Source organism: Globicephala melas, chromosome 11, assembly GCF_963455315.2.
Source record: "Globicephala melas chromosome 11, mGloMel1.2, whole genome shotgun sequence".
NCBI lineage: Eukaryota > Metazoa > Chordata > Mammalia > Artiodactyla > Delphinidae > Globicephala > Globicephala melas.
In genome coordinates, this window is record NC_083324.2 from 39,311,554 (window position 1) to 39,323,514 (window position 11,961).

The window sequence follows — 11,961 nt, forward strand, 5'->3', positions numbered from 1 at the left end:
GCGCGCGCGCGCGCGCGCACGCGCCGTATGTCACGGGGCAGGGCGAGCGCGGTGAGGCGCTCCCGGCCTGGCGTCCTGGTTTCGCAGACCCTGCCGTCTCTCCTGCCCCGGCCCGACTCACCCTCATGTACCGCGCGCTGTACGCGTTCCGCTCGGCGGAGCCCAACGCGCTGGCGTTCGCCGCGGGCGAGACCTTCCTGGTTCTGGAGCGCAGCAGCGCGCACTGGTGGCTGGCGGCGCGGGCGCGCAGTGGCGAGACGGGCTACGTGCCGCCCGCCTACCTGCGCCGCCTGCAGGTGAGTGTGCCCCTCCCCGGCCTCAGCCGCCCCTAGACTGAGCTCCAACATAGGCTCGCAGGACAGACCCCGGCACCCCAGGCCCGCTGGGACCTCCAGCAGATAAGGAGTTTGAGAACCTGACCGTGAAACCCCAGGAGGACTGGGACCCTAAGAGCCCGCGCCCCAACCCAAGACCAGGGCCTTGACAGCCAACTCTGAGGACTCAGATCTACCAAAAGCCCAGCTCTGGGACTGAGACTCCTCGGGATCCCAGAGCCATTGGGCCCCAACATCTGAACCTCCATCCGAATAGAATTCAAGAGTCAGTCCTGAGATTACAGCACACCAAATTCTGAGCAGTTCCCCAGATCATTGAGACCCCAGAATTAATTGGCCCCTTCCCTGGATCACCAGGATCCCACACTTTTGCTTCCTTTTCCTCAGCTTCCACCACTGAGACCCGGGCAACCCTGGACACTGCCTGTTTCCCCACCATCTTCCATGCCTTTACACCCCCTCTCTCATTTGGACCTGAGAGCCATGAACACCCCTCTCCCCTAAATGACCCCCCAAGCCCTGAGACCTCAGTATCTTTTACTCTCCTGTACTCAGTCACCCCCTAAGCCTTTCCTAAGACACCTTCGTCAGTTCACTTTGAACTAGGGATCCCAGGCCCTGCTGACATTCCCTGGCACTACTCTCTTTCACAAGCCTCAGGCCCTGACTTTTCAGACTTCCTTTCTCTGAAGATGAGGGAGCTCCATCCCTCCTTGGCCCCCAGCCTGGGGTGGGGGCTGCTCCCATTGCAAGGAAGTGAGACCTCCCCATGGCGTCCCCGGTCTGGCTTTGGCCCCATTTCCTTCCAGTGGAGTCTGCAGCCCCAGTTCCTGTTTCCCCAAGAATAGTCCTGGTATGGGGGCTGGGATGTGTTGTCTCCAGCTGGTCTATTCTGATCACAGGGGGAAGGAGGGCCTGGAGCCTCCAGGTCTGCCCTGTGCCAGACACCCCCGCCCCATCCTAGTCCATAGCCTTTAGGAAACATCCTGTCCCAGCCCAGTTCAGGACAGAAATAACAGGATAAATTTGGAGATGTCATCTGGTCTTACCAGAGAGGATGGGCCCTGGTCCCTAAACCCTTGGCCTCATGGCATCTAGGAGTGTCTGGGTAAGAGTGAGAGCCCTGGACACCAGGGCTGCTGGGTCCAGGGTGAGCATGTCAGACCCAGCCTCTTTGGAGCTGGGAGCTTGTTGGAGCCTCTGAGGAAAGTCCTGCCTCTTCCCCAAGGGCCCAAGAGGCCCCTCCCCTGCCTGGGCCACTGGGGCTGGGTGTTTGGGGAGGGCAGAGAGGCTACCATCTTGTCTATCTGTTGGTTTCTTGCTGCATGTCTCCCTCTGCCTTCGTCTCCGTGGCTCTCTCTGTATCTCGGTGTCATTCTGACTCTCCGCTTGTGTGTGTTTCTTCCTCCGACTCTCTTCCCTTCTCTGTCTCCAAATCTCAATTTCTTTCTGCGTGTCTCCCTCTGCTTCTCTCTCTCTCTCCCTCTCTCTCTCCCTCCCTCCTTCTCTCTCTCTCTCCATCTTTCTTGCTTTCTGTGTATCATCTGTCTTTCTCTGTCCCCCTTTCTGTCTGCTGTCTCCTGCACTCTGACACGCCCCGTGCTACCTGGAGGGCTTTGTTGACCTCTGAGTCCATCTGTCTGTCCCCATCAGAGAAGCTTCTCAAACCTACTCTGGTGTGATGTCACCTTAGTTCTGAGGCTCCTATGTCTGATGGACCATGTGTGCCAGGGGCAGCGAAGGGTGGGAGTGGCTGGTCCCACAGCTGCCACCCCCTACTCTGTACCCCATGCCAGCCAGGCTGGGTAGATTGGACCCCTGAGTTGCTGCGGATGGCAACACAGAATCTGGGGCAGGGGCCAGGTCCTGTGCTCATGTCTGTCTTTTGCCACAGACACAGAACTGCTGCTTCCCAGTGCAGGTCTGGAGGATTCCTGGAATAGCTTGAGGGGATGGGGGCTGGCAGCAGGGGTGGAGAGAGGCGATCCCTTTGGCCTGTCCTCAGCTACTAGGGCCTGCAGAAGGCTCTCTGAGGACAGGGCCGTCCTGGAGTGTGACCTTGGTTTTGTGAAGGATCAGCAAGATCCAGAGTGATTTGTTAAGACTTCCAGACACTAGAGGCTCCCTGCTTGGCATCTCAGCCTGGGATCTGAGCCAAGCCTGGGGATAGACTAAGTGTGTACTCCTGGCCTCAAACTGAGGGTCCGTGGGCTGTGGTATTGCTCTAGACCCCAGGTTTTCGGCGACATCTTAGCTGAGAGCCTCACTGTGAGGTAAAATCCTGCTCGGGGCCCCAATATATAAAGCAGCAGCATGGGCCTTCCCCGTGGCCCAGCTCCCTGAGTGACGCAGTTTGAGAAGCCCATTTCATATTCTAGTTCAGCTTGCTGTGTTCACATCTGGCATTACAGGCTTTAGCTGTAGTGGTCCTTTGTCTGCCCCGGGCTCCATCCTGGGCTGGCTCTGGGCTCAGTACCTCACTTGGCCCCCAGGCCTAACTGCCCACCCCTGCCCCCACAGGGCCTGGAGCAGGATGTCCTCCAAGCCATTGACAGGGCCATTGAGGCTGTGCACAATGCAGCCATGCGGGATGGTGGCAAGTACAGCCTGGAGCAGCGCGGGATCCTCCAGTGAGTGGGGCGGGAGAACCGCCCAGTAAGCACCGTGGGGTGGGGTCCTTCAGTGAGTACTGGGGACGCCAGAGAGCAGTGTTGGTAGCGCAGAGTGGGGTGGAGCATGAGGGCAGTGGGAGGTTGGGGAGCCTGGGCTAGGGTGGGCCGCATCCCACGAGGAGCATGTGAGGACTTCGGGAGTTGTAAGGTAACTCCCCCAATAACCTCCCTGTCCCTCCCTCAGGAAGCTGATCCACCACCGGAAAGAGACCCTGTCCCGCAGAGGCCCCTCAGCCCCCAACCCTGCAGCTATGACCCCGTCCACCAGTGACCACCACCTGGATGCTGCTGCTGCCAGGCAGCCCAATGGGGTGTGTAGAGCTGGATTCGAGCGGCAGCACAGCCTGCCCAGTTCTGAGTATCTTGGGGCAGATGGAGGCCTCTACCAGGTACATGGTGAGAACATCCTAGGAAAGGGAGGTGGGTGGAGCTTAAGGCTTTGTCCAGAGGCGCCAGGGGTCCACTGGGGTCAGCGATGCCGCCTGGAACCATAGTCCTGCCCATGCCAAGCTCAGGGCGCTAGCCAGGTTGTACCCTCAGATCCCACTTCTGTCCTCCCAGATCCCACCACAGCCTCGTCGAGCAGCACCCGCCACGCCACCCCCACCTGTGAAGCGCCGAGACCGCGAGGCCCTACTGGCCTCGGGGAGTGGTGAGAAGGCGGGGTTGGGGGACTCGGGGGGCACCCTGTACTTGGAATGGTTACTCTGCCTATGTCAGGGAACTGGGGGCTCCAGGCTTGGGGGGAAGACAGAGCACGTGTCAGGGCAATTGGGGGTTCTGGGCTTGGTGGGAGGGTCTGGCATAGGAACAAGGCCCTGTACTGGGGGGCGGGGGCTCTGGGCTTGGAGGGGTTGGGGCCCCCAGGGGGCTGCCCTAGCACAGCATCCCCTCTCTGCCCACAGGCGGCCGCAACACCACACCCTCTGGGGGCAGTTCTGTGTCCAGCGGCTCCTCTGTCAGCAGCACCTCCCTTGACACACTCTATACCGGCTCCAGCTCATCGGAGCCAGGCCCCAGCTGCTCACCCACGCCCCCACCTGTGCCCCGCCGAGGCACGCATACCACTGTGTCCCAAGCTCAGCCCCCTCCCTCCAAGGTGCTAAACTCGGAGCCCCCTACAGAGGAGGTAGCAGTTGATACAGCCCCAGCCCCTGATGAGCTGGAAGCCCTGGGTGCACTGAGCCTGGGGACCACAGAAGAGAAGGCGCTGGCTGAGACTGCTGTGCCCAGGACCATTGGGGCAGAGCTGATGGAGCTCGTGCGGAGGAACACCGGCCTGAGCCACGAGCTGTGCCGAGTGGCCATTGGCGTCGTGGTGGGTCACATCCAGGCCTCAGTGCCGGCCAGCTCACCTATCATGGAGCAGGTCCTCCTCTCACTGGTAGAAGGCAAGGTGAGGGTGGGCAACAGGGCCAGGGGCCTCCCCATCCTGGGGCTGCCCTACAGCCCCTGCCCCTTCCCCACCCTCACACTGTGTCCAGCCTTTACCTGACAGGTCTTTGTTGAGCTCTAGCTCTTGGCTTCCTTGTGCTGGGTACTGGGGACATTTGGGCTGATCCCTGAAGGAGAAAGGGAGGAAGAGTATTCCAGGCAGAGGCTCAGGCTGGACGAGGGCCATGAGGCAGGACCGAGCTTGGCTCACAGGAAGAAGTGGAACAAGGCCAGCATGGCTGGAACACAGGGGGTGAGGGAGGGAGCAAGTGGTGTGGTTGGAGGTGAGACCTGGGGCAGGTGACAGATGAGACAGCCGTGGGTGGCCAGGAGTTCTCTCAGGCTGCAGGGAAGGAATGGACATAAGGCATGAGAGAGGGCAGTGTCATGCTGGCCTTAGCAGTGGAGAGCAGTGGGTGCTTCGAGAGCTATGATGGAGGCCTGAGTGCTGACTGAGATGTGAATGAGGTATGTGTGGATCATGGGCGGGTGGGATCCTTTGCCAAGGTTGGGGCACTGGTCAGGGAGCAGGATTGGGGGGCATGAGTCAAGTCTACACGGTGGGGGCCAGATGGGCCAGAGGTCTCTCCTTAGGGCTCCATGGCTCCTGCAGCTCTGGTTTGGGGTGTGGGGAGCAGTGAGTCAGTGGGCTTGCCTGTGCTGGGACACTGGATCAAGAGGAACGAGGCAGGTGGGTAGATGACAGGCCTGTCCCACTTTGTGTAGAATCAGGGGGTGGAGTCTCAGTCACATTCAGGTGGTGAGGAGTTGGTGGCCTTCCTCATGGAGGATGTTTATCCAGGTCTGGGACAGGAGGCAAGTTTTTGGAGAACACCCCACGGATGTGTCTCATGCAGAATCCTGTCCCAGACGGTTGTTAAGACTTGGGGGCAGTGGAATTACTTGGGGAGGGGGTATAGAACTGGGTCAGTGCCCTTGGCGGCCTCGATGTTGGGGAATGGGCTGTGGGAGCAGGTCTTTTGTGGGAGCTTGATGGGAGCAGCGGGGAGGAGGGAAGAGAACTGGGGGCTGGTCCCCTCACCCTTCCTGCGACGACGCTGGCTCCAGGCAGCTCTGGCAGGTGAGGCTGGGGCCCCCTGCCTGACACTGGCCTGGAGCTCATGCCATGACCTCAGGGTCTAGGCTGAACTCCAGGCCTTGTGGGCCTCCTGGAGATGGTGTGGGGCAAGTGTGCTGAGCCAGACCTCTTCCTCCAGGACCTGAGCACTGCCCTGCCCTCAGGGCAGGTCTGCCACGACCAGCAGCGGCTGGAGGTGATCTTTGCAGACCTGGCCCGGCGGAAGGATGACGCCCAGCAGCGCAGCTGGGCCCTGTATGAGGACGAGGGTGTCATCCGCTGCTACCTGGAGGAGCTGCTGCACATTCTGGTGCGGGCTGGGTGCCCCCAGATGCCCCCCACCCCTGCCCCATCCCTCCCCAGTGCTCGGGAGTCTCCCCTACTCATCCTCAGCTCACTCACATGTGGCCACCTTACACTGAGTGACTCCATCACACTTCGTCCTCCCCACAGACGGATGCAGACCCTGAAGTTTGCAAGAAAATGTGCAAGAGGAATGAGTTCGAGTCTGTCCTGGCCTTGGTGGCCTATTACCAAATGGTGTGTGGGAAACAGAGGGGAGGGGGCACAGAGGGACCTGGGTAGAGGTGGGGGTTCCGGCCATTGAGCACACAGGGTCCCCTGCCAGGAGCACCGGGTGTCGCTGCGGCTGCTGCTCCTCAAATGCTTCGGCGCCATGTGCAGCCTGGACGCAGCCATCATCTCCACACTAGTGTCATCTGTGCTGCCTGTGGAGCTGGCGCGGGACATGCAGACAGACACGCAGGGTGAGTGAGGGGCAGCTTCCTGCCAGCTGGGGAGGTTCCCGCCATCTGGGGGGCTCTGACCGCCTGCTTTGCTCCCCCGCAGACCATCAGAAACTCTGTTACTCCGCCCTCATTCTGGCCATGGTCTTCTCCATGGGGGAGGCAGTGCCCTATGCACACTATGGTAAGAAGGCAGGTCACTGACCAGCGGACCACAGGGAGCCCACAGCCCGCTGGAGGTGGGGCCCATGGCCCAAGGGGCTGGGCACCCACTGACTATAGTCTGACTGAATGTCTCCAGGGCTCACAGAAACCCAGGGAGGCTGGGCGGTGTGGCGGTGTGTGACGGGGGGCGGGCTGCAGACTTCCACGTGCCCCTCTCCCAGAGCACCTGGGCACACCCTTCGCCCAGTTCCTGCTGAGCATCGTTGAGGACGGGCTGCCCTTGGACACCACCGAGCAACTGCCAGATCTCTGCATGAATCTACTTCTGGCTCTCAATTTGCACCTGCCAGGTGGGGGCAGGGCCTGACGGGGGTGGCTGACTCGCCGTAGGGGGGAGGAGGGGGGCTCTCCAGGCTTAGCACCTGTGCTGTTGTCTACCCCCGTGTCCTTCCTCAGCCCCTGACCAGAACTTCATCATGGCCGCTCTGAGCAAACACGCCAATGTCAAGATCTTCTCCGAGAAGCTACTGTTGCTCCTGAACAGAGGGGGTGAGGGCCCAGGAATCTGTGTGGGGCCCCTTCGATGTCCTGTGACTCCATGACCTCTGTAACTCGCTGGGGTGACTCTGGGCCCCCTCGAGGACTGCCCTGACCCCCTCTTCCCCCTGCCTTCTAGATGACCCCGTGCGCATCTTTAAGCATGAACCTCAGCCGCCACACTCCGTCCTCAAGTTCCTACAGGACGTGTTCGCCAGCCCCGCCACAGCTGCCATCTTCTACCACACGGATATGATGGCGCTCATCGACATCACCGTGCGGCACATCGCGGACCTGTCGCCTGGAGATAAGGTGCCTGGGGATGGCAGCTGTGTAGAAACTAACAAAAGGGGGGCACCTGACACTGAATGGAGACTAGGGCGAGGGGCACTGCTGGAGCCGGGTAAGTGTGGGAGGCCGCTCAACCATGACAGGTGTGCCAAGACCCAAGGGAGCCCGCCATGAGGTGGTCGGGGGTGGGCTGTCTGAAGAAAGCAGGAGTGGAGGGAGTGGTGGGAGGTGAGGAGGAGGAAGTAGAGTTTACACAAAGCCTTGGAGGCTGTGGCGGGAGGTTGTCACCCCTCTCAGGGGCAGGGGAAGTGATCTGATTACCATCCTGAATGAAACGGAGACTGAAAGCACAGCAGAAGCGGGAGGCTGGTGAGGAGGCGGCTGCAGCTGTCCACGTGGCACGAATAGGCTGGGAGAGGAGGTCAGGCCGGGGTGTGTTGGAGGTGGGTTGGCAGGGCTTGCTGCTGGATTGGTCTGGAGCAACCGGGTGGATGAAGTGCCGATTGCTCAGGTGGGGAAGAACCTTTGAATAGAGTTGTGTTTTGATGTGTCAAGACTGAGAAGATACCTGTTGGACATCCAGGTACAGAGGACCTGGGGTGTGAGTTGGGACTGGAAAGAGACACTTTGGAGTTGGCTGTGCATAGATGTGCTGGGAAGCCTGTGACAATGCGGTCACCTAGGGTGTGGGATGGATGGGACAGAGGGAAGCTCAGGCCTCAGCCCAGGGCACAGTCGGGGCACATAGGGAGACACCCAGGAGGAAAACCAAGAGAGCAGGAGCCCAAAGCCACGTGTATGGAGGAGGAGGGGGATGAGCCGTCTCCACAGTTAGGAGCCCGAGTGAGATGAGGCCTGAGAATGAGCCACGGGATTCGCCACATGGAGATGAGGCGTGATTCACAAGCAGCGTCCAGGGACGCTCCAGGGCTCACAGAAACCCAGGGAGGCTGGGCGGTGTGGCGGTGTGTGACGGGGGGCGGGCTGCAGACTTCCACGTGCCCCTCTCCCAGAGCACCTGGGCACACCCTTCGCCCAGGGAAGAGAGTCCGAGTGGGAAGTTGAAGAGAGGATTTGAAGTTGGAGGGGAGTAGAAAGGGGGAAGATGGGAGCAGTGAATGGAGACAACCTTCGTGTGTTTTTAAGTGAAGGGGAGCAGAAAAAGGTGGGGGATCACTGGAGGGAGACATGGGGTCAGGGAAAGTCTTTTAAAGGTGGGAGATGCTGGTGCATGTCTGAGTCAGAGGGAATGATCCAGCACGCCAATCATGGAGAAACGGCTGATGTGTCGGGAGAGTCAGCCGCTGCGGGTGTCAAGTAGGTCAGGCAGCAGGGGAGGGTCCAGGCCCCCCTGGAGGGATGGCCTCTGGCAGGAACCAGGACAGTTCATTCACTGGGGACAGGTGAGGTGTGGGTGCCGGGGGAAGACCAGGCGTTTCTGAAAGTCTGCTTGTTTTCTGCATGAAGCACAAAGCCAACTGATCGGGCAGTTTAGGTTTGGAAAATGGAGAGAAGGTGGGCAGTGGTCCTTTCAGGAACAGTGAACGTGGCAGAGGAAAGTGGCAGGGGTGCCAGGCAGTGAGGTTTGTGGTGGGGAATGCCATTCAAGCCTGCACAAGACTCTAATTGTCTGCTGCTTAGCTTCTAGGATTTGATTGGCAGGTGCTTTTTGGTCTGACCAGGGTTGGGAGTTAGCAGGGTGATGCTGCCTAAAGAAGGTTTGAGTATTGACTCCTCTAATCAGAGGTAAAGAGAGAAATGAGGGATGGTGAGGGGAGCAAATGGAGGAAAAAGTGCTGGCGCCAGGTCAATGGATCAGGGTCTCAGTGAGGATAAGGAGCAGCTGGGGTGTCAGATTGGAGTGGTTCTTGGAGCCGTTAAAGCCAGAGGTGCTGGAAGGGTGGGTTGGCGGGGAGTGTTGGAGATGGATTCAGGGCACACGTAGAAGGCAAGACGGCCGGGTCTTACTGGGACGGATTGGATTCGGGGTGTGGGGAGAAAGGAACTGGAGGGGACACGTGCAGTTTTGGCTTGAGCACTTGAATGGACAGCAGTGCTCTTTATTAAAATAAAGAACACGAGAAAGCCTTCAGCTTTGGGAAGATGGGGAAGATCACGAGTTTGATGGTTGTTATGTGAGTTTGAGTTCTCTCTGAGATAAGCAGGAGGTGACAAGTGGGCAGTTGGATTTTCTCATCTGCAGCTCACCGGAGAGTCTCTGCAAGAGGTTTGAGTGGGGGGTCACTATTTGAAGCTGTGGGTGTGAATGAGATCTTCCAGGGTGAGAGGATAGAGTGAGAAGCAGAGGGCCTCCAACAGACAGACAGCAGCCCCACAGGGGCCCAGCATTACAGGAGGGATGGGGGCTCGCTGCTTCCCCTCGCCACCTCTCTGAGGCAGGACTTCCCTGGGCCGGCCGCGTTCTGGGACTGTGTGTGTCTCAGATGATTTATTTATTCACTTACTTATTCAACGACTATCAAAGACCAGTTCTGTGCCAGGTCCACTCTGGGTGCTGGGGATGCAACCCTGGTCTTCAGTGGTGTGGCTGCCAGGAGGCAGTAGTGGCCTGTCCCTGTCTGGTGGCAGTCTCAGTGCCTCCCTGGGGTCCCTGAGCTTGCCTGGTCTCCCCACAGCTTCGCATGGAGTACCTCTCCCTGATGCACGCTGTGATCCGCTCCACACCCTACCTACAGCACCGCCACCGGCTCCCCGACCTGCAGGCCACACTGCGACGCATCCTAACCGAGGAGGAAGCCTCGCCCCAGTGTCAGATGGACCGCATGATTGTCCAAGAGATGTGCAAGGAATTCCCGGTGCTGGGCGAGGCCCCCAGCTAGCACCTTCTTTTCCTCCCTTCCCTGCAGCCCTGGGTAGGGTGCAGGGGACTCGGAGGCTTGGCCCTAAGAATGTTTTGCACTGACAGTGTGAGGGGCGGTGATGGTGGAAGGGACCTAAGCAGGGGCCCCCACCTGAAATAGAGCTAATGAGAGGGGCCAAGCACAGGATTAGGGACCACGCGCTGGGAGCTATGCTGGGGCAGGGGGAGTGTGAACTGAAGCCCCTCCATCTCCCGCTGGGCTGCCTCTTCAGCATGCCCCCCCACCCCATACACATGCACACTCAGAGTCCTGCTGCTGCTCCAGGCTGGGCCAGAGCCCTCATCCCCCGCGCCCACCTGGTCTGTGTCCTGGGCTTCAGCAAGCCGTGTCCCTGGGGTGAGAGGAGGCACCTTCCGCCAGCTCTGTTCTTTGCCTTAGCTTCACAGTGAGTGCTGCTCATGTGCTCTGTCCCCCCAGCCGCCACCCCGTGGGGGTCTCTGCCCCCACTCCAGCCCCCAGAGGTCTTGGCCAAGCTGCTTCTTTGAAAGCAGAGTCTTAGAGACGGGCCATCCACCCTGGAGCCTCACAGAATGAGGTGATGGCACTGATAAAGCCAATGACAGAATCTATTTTCTCTGTAAAAATGTAGACCGAAAAGCCATGTGTATTTTCCTATGTGCTGCAGCTCAGCTTGGAAATAAATCACAGGCATCTGGAAACAGGCTTCCCTGTATGATCCTGAGTGGTGGTGGGAGAGGATGGTCAGGGGCACTGGGGCCTCAGGACCTCGTCACTAGCTTGCCCTGTCCTCTCCAGCCTGAGGAGGTGATGGTCCCTAACAGGCCTCTCCATCGAGGTCCCTTGAGCCCTGTTCCAGCCTCTCTTCCCTGGGTTCCCACTTCTCCTGGGCCATAGCCACAGCCACTGAGAGCCCCATGGTCCATTTGCAGGTGACTGCCCCTCCAGGCTTCACTTACATCTTTCTTTGCCTTGAATGCCGTGTCTGTCTCCCCTGTTGAAACCCTATATCCTTTATACCTGTTCTCAAATGAAGCGGCTCCTATCCAAGCCCTGGCCTCCCTGAACTCTTAGGGCTGCCCAACTGTTTCCCTTCCTTATTTGTCTTCCTCTGGATCCAGCGAGGTTCCCTCATTTTGCAGCCTTAGCGGAGATTTGGTAATTACAGTAGGACAAAAAGAATATCTCAACAAGTGTGGGGTTGGTTGTGCACTGTTTGAGGGGAATCAGGCCAATGTTGGGCAAAAAACTTTTTCCTCGTGGGCTCCCCAGTTAACTAAGGCTGTCACCATAAGTTGGGGAAGAGAGTCAGAACCTGTAGGCAGACACCAGGCAGCAGTGGTTTCCATCAGTTCCCTTCAGTTTGTTACCCAAGATGATTCTCATCAGATTCCACACATCCAGAATCACTGATGCTGTGACTTCTTGCCACGACTTTTCCTTTCTTAATGGGGTGCTGAAGGCAGAGGGCTTTTACTCTCTCAGCAGAATGGAATACGGCAAGAAGCCCAGCAAGGCCAGTCCAGGGGTGGGGTCCCAGGGAAACAGGTCCATGGGAGCAAAGCACAGGAGGCCAGCAGGGAGATGTCCTTCCTGACCTGTTGACTCTTCCAGAAGTTTAAGTGCACAGGCTCACCTGGACCTGAGGAGGAGCTGACACAGTTGTCTGCAAGAAAGCTCTGTGTGGTACAACCTGGTCACTTCATCCTGGAGGCCTCTGCCTCCCTTCCACAGACGGAATCAACAACGCTGACTTCCAGGTACAGCTCCTTTCTCATTGGAGTGCTGAAGGCGGAGAACCATGGTTCTCCTCCTGAGAGCGAGTAACTCAGTGATAAGCACAGGTCCTCAGGAAGCTGAGGC

General features: G+C 58.9%; 1 protein-coding gene across 1 annotated transcript; it reads left to right on the forward strand.

Annotated features, from left to right (window-relative positions):
- On the forward strand, nt 1-10,803 carry NCKIPSD (NCK interacting protein with SH3 domain). The gene is made up of 13 exons (XM_030867010.2): nt 1-296; nt 2,856-2,965; nt 3,192-3,396; nt 3,569-3,659; nt 3,913-4,403; nt 5,659-5,829; nt 5,973-6,059; nt 6,148-6,286; nt 6,369-6,449; nt 6,652-6,780; nt 6,887-6,979; nt 7,107-7,279; nt 9,895-10,803. Exons 1-13 carry the CDS (start codon nt 126-128, stop codon nt 10,096-10,098), a joined length of 2,145 nt encoding a protein of 714 aa, XP_030722870.1. The 5' UTR covers nt 1-125; the 3' UTR covers nt 10,099-10,803.
- The last annotated feature ends 1,158 nt before the right edge of the window (nt 10,804-11,961 follow it).

Excerpts from the sequence above, each read along its gene's own strand:
- NCKIPSD (XM_030867010.2), top strand. The coding sequence starts at position 126 with ATGTACCGCGCGCTGTACGCGTTCCGCTCGGCGGAGCCCAACGCGCTG. Across the intron at positions 297-2,855 it reads CCTACCTGCGCCGCCTGCAG|GGCCTGGAGCAGGATGTCCT; the intron begins GTGAGTGTGCCC and ends CTGCCCCCACAG. Across the intron at positions 3,660-3,912 it reads CCTACTGGCCTCGGGGAGTG|GCGGCCGCAACACCACACCC; the intron begins GTGAGAAGGCGG and ends CTCTGCCCACAG.